The sequence below is a fragment of the Heptranchias perlo genome, chromosome 28, assembly GCF_035084215.1.
Source record: "Heptranchias perlo isolate sHepPer1 chromosome 28, sHepPer1.hap1, whole genome shotgun sequence".
Classification (NCBI taxonomy): domain Eukaryota; kingdom Metazoa; phylum Chordata; class Chondrichthyes; order Hexanchiformes; family Hexanchidae; genus Heptranchias; species Heptranchias perlo.
Window position 1 is genome coordinate 37762047 of NC_090352.1, and position 14533 is coordinate 37776579.

The 14533-nt window shown below is 41.7% G+C and overlaps 1 protein-coding gene across 7 annotated transcripts in view; it reads right to left on the bottom strand.

Moving 5' to 3' along the window:
• The window catches only part of bcas3 (BCAS3 microtubule associated cell migration factor), a 666368-nt gene that overhangs the window by 534188 nt on the left and 117647 nt on the right, over window positions 1-14533 (bottom strand). For all 7 annotated transcript variants that reach the window (XR_010968541.1, XR_010968542.1, XM_068008504.1 and 4 more), the window contains exons 10-12: window positions 14285-14361; window positions 12626-12709; window positions 8484-8654 (exon numbers count right to left, since the gene is read on the bottom strand). Coding sequence is in view for 5 of the 7 variants with exons in the window: in XM_068008504.1 (XP_067864605.1) it covers window positions 8484-8654; window positions 12626-12709; window positions 14285-14361 (332 nt within the window). In the remaining 2 variants the exon portion in view is untranslated. The remainder of the gene's footprint in view (window positions 1-8483; window positions 8655-12625; window positions 12710-14284; window positions 14362-14533) is intronic.

Genomic DNA, 14533 nt, shown 5'->3' on the forward strand with positions numbered 1-14533 from the left:
CTGTATACTTCGTACAAATAAGAAGTACGAGGCTGGAGAGGAAAATTGCTCGTCGCTTTCATCAAAGGATAATGAAGGAACGCGTATCCTAGTATCTGAATTCAATGCTGGTTCCAGAACCACACACTGAAGGATCTGGGGATCTTCTGCTGACATTTCAAAGCATACTATTCCTTCTGAAGGGTCTCCATGAACTTGTGGAATTGCTGAACATAAATCTCTTCGTACAGCTCAATTTTCACTTAGTTTATTACACATTTCAGCTTCTCTTCAAATTATGTCATCTTAACCCTTTCAAAGACACAACTCTAGCTACATCACACATGGACTGAATATTAATGGTTTACATGCAGTAAATTGTTACAAATTCTGGCAATTTTTTTTAAACCTGAAGTTATGCAATGCATCACGTGATACACGTACATACCAATTTAATGCATTCTCTCTTGGGTGGTATGCTGCACACTACAATTATTTAATCTTTGCTGCAGTAACGACTTTAATAAAAGAATGAAAACTGCTTGCCATTTACTGCCTTTCCTCAATGAGCAAGTACCAGGTGACCAAATGACACCAGAGAACCTGAGTTGATACAGCACCTATCACGCTTTACAGTTAATTGTTACCTTTGAAGTGTAGTCACTATTGTTTTGTTGTCAAACAAGGATGCCAATTTGCACACATTGAGGGATGAATGTTGGCCAGGACACCAGGACAACTCCCCCCTCTACTTCAAATAGTACCATGGGATCTTTTATATTCATCTGAGGGGGCAGACTGGATTATGGTTTGATATCTCATCGGAAAGATGGCACCTCCTCCAAGGCAGCATGCCAATATTAGGTGCTCAATTCCTGGGGCGGGACTTGTATTCACAACCTTCTGACTCAGAGGCAAGAGTGCTATCAATGAACCAAGGCTGACATTTATACAGCAGTGTTTGTCACTAGTCCTACTTAGCACACTGAGACCCATACTCCATAAGAGAAAAAAACTGCACTTAAGCCAATACACTTCAATATTACACAAAGCACTGATTGTGTAGTACTCTTAATTCATCACTTCAGAGTCCATTTACATTACAGAACCACTAGAAATGGGCATCTGCGGGTTCGCTTAATCCTGAATTTGCTCCATTTATATTGCAGGGTGATTTAGGCAACAATGGATAACTGTGCATGCAATAGATTTCAGCAGGCCCAGATGCTCCAAAGTTGTGAATTAGACTTTAGCAGAACTGGAGGCGCGATGTCGGATTTGCTTCATTTCCCATCTGGCTGGGCACCTTGAATGTGGGGGAACGATCCTTTTAGGGCAGCAAGTAGATACACACCCATCACTTCCAACTCTAGTGACAGGCCTGTAACTTCACCCTTGCGAATACAATTTACAAATCTCGCTCCAAACACAACCTTAAGTTTGAAAGGACAGGAACCCAGAAAATGCACAACGTGGGGAGCACAATTCAGGGTTAATTACAGCAGGGGGTGTGGCAGGATAACTGGGGTGAGGGGGGGGGGGGCAGAGGGTGGATGTACCAGGATTCTGCCCCATTGATAACTTTTAACAAAATTGCACTCATGGGGTGGTGGAGGGGGTGTTCTTCTGCCCGGCTTACTGATGCAGCTCCAGTACTCTGGCTGCCCCTATTGGAGGGGCAGAGTTCTGCTCCTGCCATGGGTTGGCACTTTGGTTGTGCTGCCCCATTATTTAAATTAATTGCGATGGAGGTCGATGGCTGCTGGAAGTTCTGCCCCATCAAAATTCACTGGTGGAACGGCACTGCCAGAATTGTTCCCCTAGGATCTGTAACGGTGCTGCTGGATGTTTTCCATGGTTCAGGTGAACACAATACATAAATCTCACATGACCATCAGTACACTTTACTGAAATCTGAGAGATGATGCTGAGCTCTATATCATGGAGCATGCTGTAGTGCTGTGGCATGTTAGGTTCCCACAGAATAAGGCCATTATGTTATATTATGTCAACCTCTTTTAAAAAATAAAAATAACCTTGCAAATCAGTTCATACGTGAAATGAACAAGACATAAAACGAGACTCAGTGAGCTACAAAAAAAAGGAATGACTGAGTTACTCAGGCCTGCACTGAGTTGAGATGTGTATGTGCCATCACTCAAAGGTTTATTTTTAGGTAACCCATCGAGTCCCAATGTGTATCACGTTAGATTCGACTAAAATGATCTTTTAGATCATAATGAGTACCACCTCTCTACCCACCATCCCGGCTTTAGATCTGCTTCCTTCCCACCTCCCCCTCCGCAACACACAAGACAGTTCTTTGGCCGAGAAGACAGGGGCACTTCCAGGCTTCTCCCAAGGCAGCAGAGTGCCAGGGTTGACTCAACATTTTTGATTTTCTTTTCTAGTGAGGAAGAATGTTAGCTGCCTCTCCTACACCACAAATGAGATCAGTAACTCACTATGTGGGAAAACGTCAGAGACAGAAACTTCATCCTCAGCACCTCGTAGAACAGTGAATCTGACACCGACACACAGGGTGGTACCAGGCCACCACCTGTAGCCAATAAAATATTTACAACTGTGTATCTTTTTACAGCTAAAAGAGATGGAATTCAATCAGTAACTTTGAAAAAACAATTTAAAAAAGTATTAAAATTCCAAATGCGATTGTGTAACTGTATATAGCTTTATTAGGTGTTAGCTTGGCTCAGTGTAGCACTATCGCCTCTGGGTCAGAAGGCTGTGGGTTAAATCCCCACTCCAGGCATTCAGCGTGTAATCTAGACTGACAATTCGGAGAAGTACTAAGAAAATGTTGCATTGTCAGAAGTACTGTCCCTTGGATGAGACATTAAGCCTGTTCCGTGGATTCAAATGGATGTTAAAAGATCCCATGGCACAATCCGAAGAAGAGCAACTGGTTCTCGCAGCGTCCTGGCTAACATTCTCTCCTCAACCAACACCACCAAAAACAAATTAATCTTTCATTCATCTCGTGCATGTTCACCTCTCCATCTCTGTAACCTCCTCCAGCCCCACGACCCTCCGAGGTCTCTGCACTCCTCCAATTCTGGCCTCTTGCACATCCCCGATTCTCACTGCTCCACCATTAGCGGCCATGCCTTCACCTGCCTAAGCCCTAAGCTCTGGAATTCCCTCCCTAAACCTCTCCACCTTTAAAACGTTCCTTAAAACCTACCTCTTTGACTAAGCTTTTGGTCACCTGCCCTAATATCCCCTTATGTGGTTAGGTGTCAAATTTTTGTCTAGTAATGCTCCTGTGAAACGTTTTACTACATTGATGGCGTTTTATAAATGCAAGTTGTTGTTGTTGTTGTTATGGGACTTTATTGTGCACAAAATGGCTCTGCATTTATCTTACCCACACACAACAATAACTGCAGAATGTAATTCACGCTAAGTGAATGTCTCGGAGAGGCATGGTAAGACCTATGTGAATGCAAGTTCTTTCTTATTTCTTGGTCTTGGAAGACAGGTATTCAATACAAAGTATTGGAAGAGAATCAGTGCAATACATCCAATCTGATTCATTTTGGTTTCAGTTCTAAGTCTCCCATTTGCTGTGTACGCTCTTCAAAAATAATAAAGAGTAAATGTCTTTTCAAAAAAAAAGATGAACACGGATCAGTGTAACTCAGGTTAAATTTAAAGGAGGGAAAACTTCCCCTTTTACAGGCAACGTAACTAAACAGAAGTCACTCGCTGCATGTGCAAAGTACATTTTGGAGTGTCTAGACATTAATATGCAGCTGTGTGTCATTACCTAAACTCGACATGGGATAATGTGGTTCAAAAGACCCGGGAGGAAATTCACAAAAAGACTCGAAAATTATAAACTCCACATCAGTGAATGAGGAGGGAAGAAAATGGCTTTCTGCCCATTTTCAAGGTAAATATCACATGATGCGAAGGTCTATTCCACGCATGATTCTACATGCTGGCTGTTATTTCACAACATTATATGAAAATCAACAGTCACCACAAACCAGCACCTCGTTCCAAGAAAATGAAATGATCATTTACATCCATGGGTACAACAGTCATATAAACTATAATTTCAGGGTGAGTTGCTGACAGCTCAGCCATCTGTAGCGGGGGGGAGATAATAAGTGGAGACAGCCATTTCCCCACAATTCTCCTCCCTGCAAGCAGGGCCGGGTACAGTTCCATGGGCATCATGTACCCTCTGGTACTCACCCAAGTGCCCATTCTGCAAATACTGAGGTTGGATAGTGAGCGTCAACAGGCTATTTCACTATGGAGGGCTTCCCAGTTGAACCCGATGTCCACAGAATGTGCACTCCCAACAGGGGTTGCTATTAAGAGCGCAACCCCTGGCTGGCTTTTCCTTTCCCGAGACCAGGGGTTCTGAGGTCAGTTATTGTTCCCAGTTGCTGCCCAAACTAAGATCAGCTAGTTCAGCGCAGGCCAGGAATCAAACCCAAAAAGAATTTCATTCATGTAAAAATCAGAGGAAAGTCCATAGATTCAGGGCCATTCACCCAGCTGAACAGAGGCAACAAATTGACGGGTTAAAAAACAGGGGTGCAAGGAGGTAAAGGTGAAAATGCAAGAGAAAATAAATTGAATTTTATGATTAAAATAAACAGGTAGTTGTGTCAGGAAGAGTTTCAATCTCCTGAGCACAATCAGGCTCGTAACTGAGGTCAAACATCACCACACAAAGGCTGAAGTGATAAGTCGATCCAACTGTGACATTAACTATCATACCACTGCTTTCAATTGCAGCCCTGCACAAAACACAAACCAGCCCCCTTGCTTAGTCTGACTCATTTATCGGAGACAAAAACGTCTCTTTGACAGAAAGCAGAGCTGCTTTAATGAAGCCGAGGAAGACAATATTACGCTGAGCAGTGAATTCTGTTGCTCTTTTAAAAAGTGCAGCAGTTTTAAGTTACTTCTGTAAACCGGGTGCAATCTGCTGGAGGAAGATGCAAAAAAAAGGGATCACACTAGGGAGAACCCACATAGCAATACCCTGACTCGCAAACTGCTGTTTTACTATTCGCATACGCTTAGCAGAACAAGGTGAGCATTCTTTTAATCATGGAACGCCACAAAGCTATTCCAGGCTGCGATGGTCTAATAGAACTGTTGGTAACATTGTCTAGAAACTCTCAGCTGTAATGCCATCCTCGATGCTCCAGTCATTTCAATACCTGCACTGCCCTTTGGGGGCTGGAAATCCAAGTACTGAAACGATACACCCAAGGAATCAAAACATTTAGACGAAGGTTTTTTTTATTGTAACACACTTAGAAACTGCAGAACTTTGAGCACAGTTTAGAGCACTCTGCCTTTCCCCAGCTAGCAAACCTCCACCATTCCTCTACGGACACGTGACAGCCACTTTCTCACTGTACCCATGACGTTATATAGCTTCAGTTTTGACTGAAGATGTGCTTGTGCAACTTCTGAACGGACTGCTTAATGTATAACAAATGAATGACCTATTCATTTGAATGCTTAATGTATAACAAATGAATGTAAGTGTGACATGAAGGGACTGTACAATGCGAGTAACTTAGCTTTTAGATGTTTCGAAAGCTTCCATATAGATCATAGAAATCTGAGCACAGTAGAAGGCCATTCAGCCCACAGTGCCTGCGTCAGCTCCACATCAGCGTTATCTACTTTAATCTAATTTCCCTGTTCTTTCTCTGTACGCTTTAACATTTTTCTTCATCGCTCTTAAATCTTACAATTGACTCAGCAACAATAGCCGCTTGTGGTAATTCATTCCATAATCTAATAACCCTTTAAATGAAAAAATAATCTTTTAACCTTCCCCTTTATGTTTCTGGTACTAATGCTAAACTTACGCTGTCTTGTTACCGATTCATCAGCAAGCGAAAATAATCTTTCACTATTTATCTGCTCAAAATTTTAAACATTTGTTAGATCCTCCTTAACCTTCTGTGCCCCAGTGATTACAGCCTCAGTTTTTCAAGTCTTTCATCATAACTATACATCCTCTAATCCCTGGTATCATCCCAATGAATCTACTATGTACACTTTCAACGGCTCCAATTTCCCTGCATAATGATGTGTGCAAATTGTGCACCCAATTATGAAAGGATATTGGAGCCTCGGAAAGTGTACCTTGCAACCTAACCAATTTCATGCAGAGATTCACCAGCACTTCCTCTTTTTGAATTTAATACCTGATATTTAAAACCCAGAATCCCTTTTTATGGCATTTTCCACCTGCAGTCCTGCTTTTAAAGTTTAGGAACTTTTTTTGTAAGACACATGATAGTACTGGAAACCGAGGATTAAGTCTCCTATTTCAACAACAAAACACAGACTCGACACACACAACTATAGCTGTTGAAGATTTGCATGGTTGTGTCACAGATTTGAGTCTCAGTCCTTCCTATTACTGGGGTGTGCGGGAAGACTTTTCCCTCAACTGAAGTAGATTGTCTCGGAGAAGTAATGCAAGGGATGGGGCCAGAACTATGAGAAAGGGCAGATACTCCACTTCAATGTCGTTCCGTCTGTCGTAAATCTAGGATATCGGGGGTTGGCACCTCATGACATCATCATTAAAGAATTGATCAAGAGAGGTTACTGAGCCAGATAGTGGAAGGCAACTCACAGAAGCACCTCAAGTTAGGATAACATCATCAGATCCAGACAGATATTAACTCTTCAACTGCCAGTAACTGCATAATATTTAATACCTCATATGGCTGATTTTTTTTTAAATAAAGATTTATTCCAGCATTGCTTTAGACCATCTGATATAGTTATTATATCGGCAAGTGTGGCAGCCAATTTGCACACAATAGTAAATGAGAGGAATGACCAGTTAATCTTTTTTTGATGGTGTTTGAAGGAGGAATGTTGGACATGTTGCTGGGAGAACTCCTTGCTCTTCTTCAAATAGTGTCATGGGATGTTTTACATCCAGCTGAACAGCCACACAGCCTTATTTTAATGTCTCATCTGAGAGATAGCACCTCTGACAATGCAACACTCCATCAGAGCTGTAATAGAGTGTCACCCTAGATTAGGTGCTCAAATCCTGCAATGAGACTTGAATCCATAACCTGCTGACTCAGAGACGAGAGTGCTACCAACTGAGCCAAACTGACACTTGGTCTGCAACACAGCAATACTTCTGTAAAATATATTATGCTAAATCTACCTCAAAGGTTTGAATGTATCAATATTGACAGAGAGATTATTTTTGAAAAAAATTAAGTGAAATTGTAATAAACTGTATCAATTGTACCTTACCAAAGAAATCAATAAACCGAAGCTGCTCATTAGCAAGTGAAGCCCACAGACGTAGCCACACACTCTACCCTGCACTCAGTCTTGCCTCATGCATGTTACCCTAAAGCAAAACTAGAGTAGGAGAGCTAGAGGACAAGCTTTTGAGGAGCCATAAGCACACTGAAACTTACGGAATAATGTTTACATGCTTTGAACTGTTGACCTATAGAATAGACTGTCAGCTGCTGCAATGGATGCTGGTTAAAATTAAGTTTAGTTAACCACATCCCAAGTTCTGATAATCCAGATAAACAATTACGGACGTCCCGAGTTTAAACATTTGTTTGGCACTCAATTTACTGGAAAGTCTCTATCGCATACCACATAAAAAGACTAATAAAGTCAGGCTAGTGTATGTAGACCAGCAGGAAACTGTGAAAGTTGGAGGCTGAAATCTCAGACTGATGAAGGGTCTACACCTGAAACGTTAACTTGTCTGTTTCTCGTTACAGACACTGACTGATCTGCTGAGCGTTTCCAGCATTTTCCATGTTGTTTTTTTAAGATTTCCATCATCTGCAGTTTTTTGATTTTTGTTAGCTAATGGTCACTTGGTTTGTTTTAATGCCTGTAGAATTAAATCTGTCCCATTACTATATGTAAGGGATGTCCACATTAATTGGCAGCTCATTGAGTTCTAGGTATCTCTACTGCTTCCAACTAGATGGTAATACTTGTACTGTTGGTTAAATCAGTAACAATCTTGAAACCCAAAGGGGGTTAAACAAGGGGGTAGTGCTAGGGTTGCCACCCGTTTAGTTTTGAACCAGACAGTCCAATTTGTAAGTGGGTTCCTCAGAAATTTCTGAAATGTGTAATCTAATTCAACCTACAATTTCAGTTTCTCCTACAAACGTAAAATCAGGCACAGTCTGACTTTTAAACTAGAAGTCCATTTTATCCACTTACTTCTGTCTCGCGATGTAGAGGCATTAATTAGTTGTTAAGGTTTTCAATTAATTCTCTTTGACAGCAAAGCACAACTAAGAATTTAAGCTACAATTCCATCCCCTTCCTCTCCCCCAACAGGTTCTGGAGTTGGGAACAGGTGGCAACCAAAGACACTGCATATAGGTTTTTGCTATACAAGAGCTATTTTTATGAGACCCAAATAATGATTGTGTCCGAGCAAGAATTCCATAAAATGTCGGGCTTGTGGCTTTTCACATTACCTGTCCTTCCCCAACCGTCTCGGTATCGATGATTGTGACAACTCCAGGGATGTGTGGGCTACGTCGTGAAGAGCTATGTGTGGAAACCTCGTCCTCAATTGCCCCCGAGGGCAAGCTGCCAGCCAGCCGCCCAACTGCTTCCCCAAACATGGTGAGTCCTGTCTTGAGTGTCTGTATCAATTTCAGAGAGAGACGGAAAGAAGAAAGGAAACAATTAAAACCAGCATCGAAGTCCCCCCCACCCCTCCCTTACAGACACAGAAAACACAGCAGTCTCCAGCCAGAACAAACTCGGATCAATGGGAAACTGTTTTGATTAGTGCTAAAAACTCTAACTGCAGTGATTAGAAAACACATTACAGATGATCAATTAGTAGCCAAGCGTTTGTTTCAATTATTAATGATTTGGCAATTTACACAAAGTCTGTTAGTGGGTTGTTGTGAAAGGGCTTCCACGGACCAACATAATCAGGCGCCACACAGTATTGACGATAGTACATGACCAGGAAGCCCGATTAACCTTTTAAATGCCGCATCAGCTGCTCCCTCCATTAAAGCTAATGGCGCTGCTCTCACGTAAGCTGTTAGGGCTCATTTAGAGGCTATCAGGTAACAGGGGAATACAGAAACAGGCTTCACTAAAGCAATTAACTACCCTAGGGTTAAATCAACCTAAAGCAGATGGAAGCAGCCAAGACAGTAATTAGATAGTGATAGAACTAAAGGGGTTTTATGGAATTCTGGACATCATGCAGAAGTTAGAAGGTCACAATAATTGCATGTTTTCCGATTTAGGTGTGAACAATTACTTAGGCTTGGGAGTTACTGTTTTTTGGCAAACATGTGCCAACAATGACAGCCCAACTGTAATCAATGGCAATTAGCTTCAGCCCAAGACAAAACACATTTCTTTTGTGCCAACTTACAAAAGACCATCAGTTAATTGGCGGTTGGTTGATTGGCGCAGAAAAAAATTAAAATGGGCAAATACAGAAGTTTAGTTAGACCACAATTGTGGCTATTTTGCAAACTGCTCTTTTAAATCAGTGGCTTTTGCTAATTGGTGGACACACAGATTTCTTCCAGGTCATAAGTGTTAATTAGTTAGGAGGGGGCAAACCATTTACAAGAGTAAGATAATTCGCTTACAGACTATTCAACTAAAAAGCACACATGCTTAAGCAACAGTGTGTATGTGTACAGTGGCTGTGAACTGAAGACAGACCAACTAACCAAAGGATAGGTCGAGCTCTTCAATTTACCAGCCTATCCCAAGTTTCTCACTACAGTACACAAGCATGTTATCGCCATCTGCCTACATCGTTAAAACACTGAAGAAAATGGCCATACTTTTCCAGCACAGATTTCACCTCAGGCTCGATACGGGACAGGTGAGGAAGGTGGCAGCCTGTCTCAAAAGGATCCCAATCGAGTGTGAAGAGACGATTGGGAGCCCATCACAACACAAAATTGTCAGGAGGCATAATCAAATCAGATATAATTTTACAGGTCAAATAAAACTCTGAAACGTGCAAAATTTCCAAAGTTCAAGTCTGACAAAAACGTACTGTTACAACGCTGACAGAGAAGTGTCACACTTGCTTATCATTGCTATCAAATATGGGTTAACCATTTCCAGTCTATAGGTGAGTTCTCAGTATTGTAACTGTCTCTTATAGTGGATTAACCCTTTGGATGCTACAAAATTTTTTTTATTTTCAATGAAAATTAGTCGTCTAACTTTTACCCGACTTCGAGAAAAAACCTTAAGTTGCACAGGCTCACATCATTTTAGATAGGCAGTGTGTGTGTATATATATATATAGAACAATCTACTCAACCAATATTTAAATATGCCATTTAAATAAATAAAAATATTTAAATAGAGCAATGAAGTGAGAATGTAAATCTGGTTAACACTGAAGCCCAGGTGAAAGCAGTGTACTGGTAAATTATTTTTGGGGTGGGGGGGCGGGGTAATGTTTATCAAGAAACTGGGTAAACCTCCTAATCTGCGGAATTAATGTCATGAAATTCTCATCACATCAAGACTACAGTTTAAATGTCTCATCTGGAATATGGTAACCCCCAACACTGCGCTATACAATTTCCAACATTTTAACTCTGAGTTTCACATCTGGAAACAAAGCTCAAAATTATCTCATCTGGGGCAGATGTCGAGGTGTTACAATTGGCAGCAGCGTTCGAAGTTAGAAAGGGAAAAAAAAACAAAAGCAGCCAAGAATCCTGTTCCTGCTCATGTATCCAGTGACTCACGCTGGAAATTTGTGGGCATAGGGGTAGAGCAGGATCTGATCTGGCTTCAATGTCCCTCCCGCTGTTGAATAGTCTGCATGAAGAATGGCCAATGACCAATTATATTGGAGGACTTCCCGTACCAGCAGCAAATGTCAGAGCCTCCGGAAGAGAAGTGAGCCAAACTGGGTGAAAATAGCCAGAGTTCAATCATTTTTACTGACTTATCAGTTCAATCACCCCCTATTAAGAGAATGACCCATGTTCACACAGTAATCTTCACTTTGTAGAAATTCAGAGCAAACTATTAATAAGAAATATCTTTCAGAAATTTCATAAAAGTGAGGATCTTCCAAACTATAATTGATGCCATACCGCCATTGCTTTTTATTTGTGAAGATAACAAAATTTGTTGTTGGTGTCGTTATTTTGTACTTTGTCCTTCCCTCCTCTTCATTCAGATCTCCTGTTTCTTCCTGACTGAGCGAGTGACCAACATCACAGCCATTCATCATCATCTGGCATTGACAGTCACAGCCTTACAGAACCAATGTAGAGGGACAACAAGTATCGATGCTTACAACCCATACAACTAACTCAAAACTTCAAATCACAAAGAATTTGAATCACAGTTTCATGTGGAACCAGAATTTTGTCATGGCCTCCAGGCAATGGGAAGGGATAAATGAGGCCGGGATTCTGGCTCCTGAAGGCTATCTGCCAGAAAATGCACGTAGACGTCAGGTTCGAGTGAGGCTGGGTGCCCTCTATGATTGAGTACCCAGCTTTCACCTCATTATCTAGGGTCACCAATGAAGAATGGTCACTTAGGCGATGTATCAGAGGGTGTCCAGCATCTTATAGAATCAAAACGTCAATTAGCAGCAGTCAATGCTTTCGGAAAATTGGGGGTGGGTGGGGGGGAATAGCGACAGAGAAAAAAAACATACACCTCAGTGCACATGAATTTCTTTTTGCCATAAGGACAAGAATCGGCCATTCGGCCCAAAGTTCACCCTTTTAGTACCCTAACTTTCCCATTATAACATTCAGCCTCACTCGCAATGCTCTTGTCTCTACTACCTCACCTGCCAAATTTTACTCAAAGAATGATAAACTTAAGTAAAAAAATTCCTCCCTATATGTCTATTTCTCACTAATTTAAATCTATGTCCTCCGGTCCTGCTTTCCTGGATTCATTTGAGGTAACATTCCTGGTTTACTCTATCTATAACAGTTAACATTTACCTCAATAGGGCCCCTCCTTAATCTCATTCTACTCATACTGTAGGTTTTAAGCTTCTGCATCTTCCTCATAGATAGTCCACTTTTCACCTGGAATCAGTCTTGTTACTCTTCTCTGCACTGTAAAGTTTCACTGACCAGTGTAAAGCCCCAACAGAATCTCTGGAGACTTGTTCTGAATACATATCCCAGCATTCTATTGACTTTTTAATTGCTTCACCACATTGTCCAGACATTGAAAGTGATGAGTCTCTCATCACTCCCAGTTTCCTTTCTAAGTCTCCCTCTGCCACTTCTTTCCCATTCATCATATACTTAGTTGCATATTTTTTGACCAATTTGCAATGTACGTAGAAAACAAATTGCTGAAGTCAATAGAAATGCATATTCAATAGCCCTGACTATGTCACGATGATTTACAAAGCAACATGTAAGGGGCATCAAACTAGACATGAATGACTCCATTTTGCCACTAAACATTTGAAACTGAGTTTAGTCTCAAGTTTCATGCTTCACAGCATTTTGCTGCGTTGTGCCCCTTGATTTCATGCCCTGGTTTACAGTTGTTTTCGGTTCCTGTAAGCAGCATAAAGGCAGCAAACAGTTAATTCGCTGTCCCTTCAGGTCAGCGCTGGACTCACTTTGGCGGCACTGATGACTGTGGCTGTATAAGACTGGACGTTGTCTCCACAGGCCCCACCACGAGAACGATGGCAGTGGATGAGCTGAGTAGGGGCAAGAAGACAGACAGTAACATTAGCTAAAGCAACACAACTCCAGTAGCGATTAGTAATTCCTATTGACTTGTAGGAACAAAAAGATGTGGCGAGTTTCTTTCTCCTTCCAAGAAATTTTTGTGGCAAATAATTTGTAATATTGTCATTTATCTAAATATACAGAACTTAAAATTTTGATTAAAAACAAGAAATGCTTCCTATTACATAAACAAATCATATGCACACACTTCAGACACCAATCTATAATAAATATATTAAAAATCTTGCATCTGCATGCAGTTCCTGTCAACTTTTCCATTATAAATACCTATGGCCACCTTTATAATGGTAACGACCTATGTAAATTTGACATGCTGTAATTACACCCCCCCCCCCGACCCCGCCAGTGAAGGTACTACAGTGTAACCACTGGCGGGAGGGTGTAATTACAGCGTGACAGGTTTACATAGGTAGCTACCATTATAAAGTGGACATAGGAATTTACAATGAAAATATATAAAAATAACGACAGAACTTTTGATTTTAAATTGGGAACTGAATAATGTCTGCATGCCCTGGTCCAATTATCCCTCAATTAGGCCACCAATTAGGACTCATTCTCAGCAAATGAGTTCTCAGCATTCAATGAAAATAATTCATTATAGACTCATCTCTCAAACAACACCATTAGAAAAGTATAACTGAGTGGCTGGAGCTAACTTTTAAGGCCCTCAAAGTTAATCCCACAAGTCTAGAAATGCAGGGTTAGAAATTGAACCTCGTTGCACCCATTTTACGGGCATTACACTGGTGCAACGAGGGCCAATTTTGAGAACCAACTGAAAGACATTAGCCTGCCTAAAATGGGCGTAAATGAGGGGCCTAATGACTATTTTAGGCCCCATCGCCGAAATTTGATATCGCAGAACGGAGCAGAAGTCCGGCCTGCACCTCTCGGGACTCACTGTATGGTGGTGGTCGCCCAGCAACTGATTAAGTTATCTTCACTAAAACATTTTTTTTTAAATAGTTGCTGTGGAGCCAGGAGAAGCAGGAATGCTCCCCAGCTCCACAGTATTCCGATCGCTCTCCCGCCCACCTCCCGTTGCCACTCCGCAACCCCCCCCACCCCCGGCGAGGCAAGCGATATTAATTTCTTCAAATGTGCGAGCTGCCTGTGGAGGCGCTACAGCTCATCCAATTAGTATGAGAGGCCTGAGGCCCAATTTTGGGTCAGGACTCAGACCTCCTGATTCGGGCTTCAAACCGGCAGCCGACGAATTTATACCCTGCACATTCATAACCGGCAGCAAAAAATACATCATAATGGTAAAAACATTGAAGATACCAGTTAAAATGTCTTCATTTTCGCACTCGTTTCTCTGAACTGACATGCACCCTATTGTCCCCTGCTGGCATGTCACACATGCTGAATGTAATGGTACTCAGGGCACACAACTGAAAATCAGATATTAGCTTACAGCTCTAATCTGTGCATTCAAGCAACTTTTTTTTTTTGCTGTGTTTATAAAGTTACAGTTTACATCCAGCTCTATAAAACACAAAGAAAAAGGTCCACCTTACCTTGTTTTCAGCATAAGCAAGCCAGCGGCTACCCAACGCTATTGGATTAGGGTTTGGCCCTGGACATGGAAAACAGCCTGGAAAGAGGAGAAGAAAAGCAGTAAATATCCTATTCTCAGGTGGCTGCAACTCATCCACAGCCAGGCGTGCAAGCGAGCAACTTTCTCTCAACCCTTCGCCAATGTCACTCTGAACCTGGCCACCAAGGGGTACACAAAAGTAGCCTGGGGGTTCTCTCCTCAGATTGTC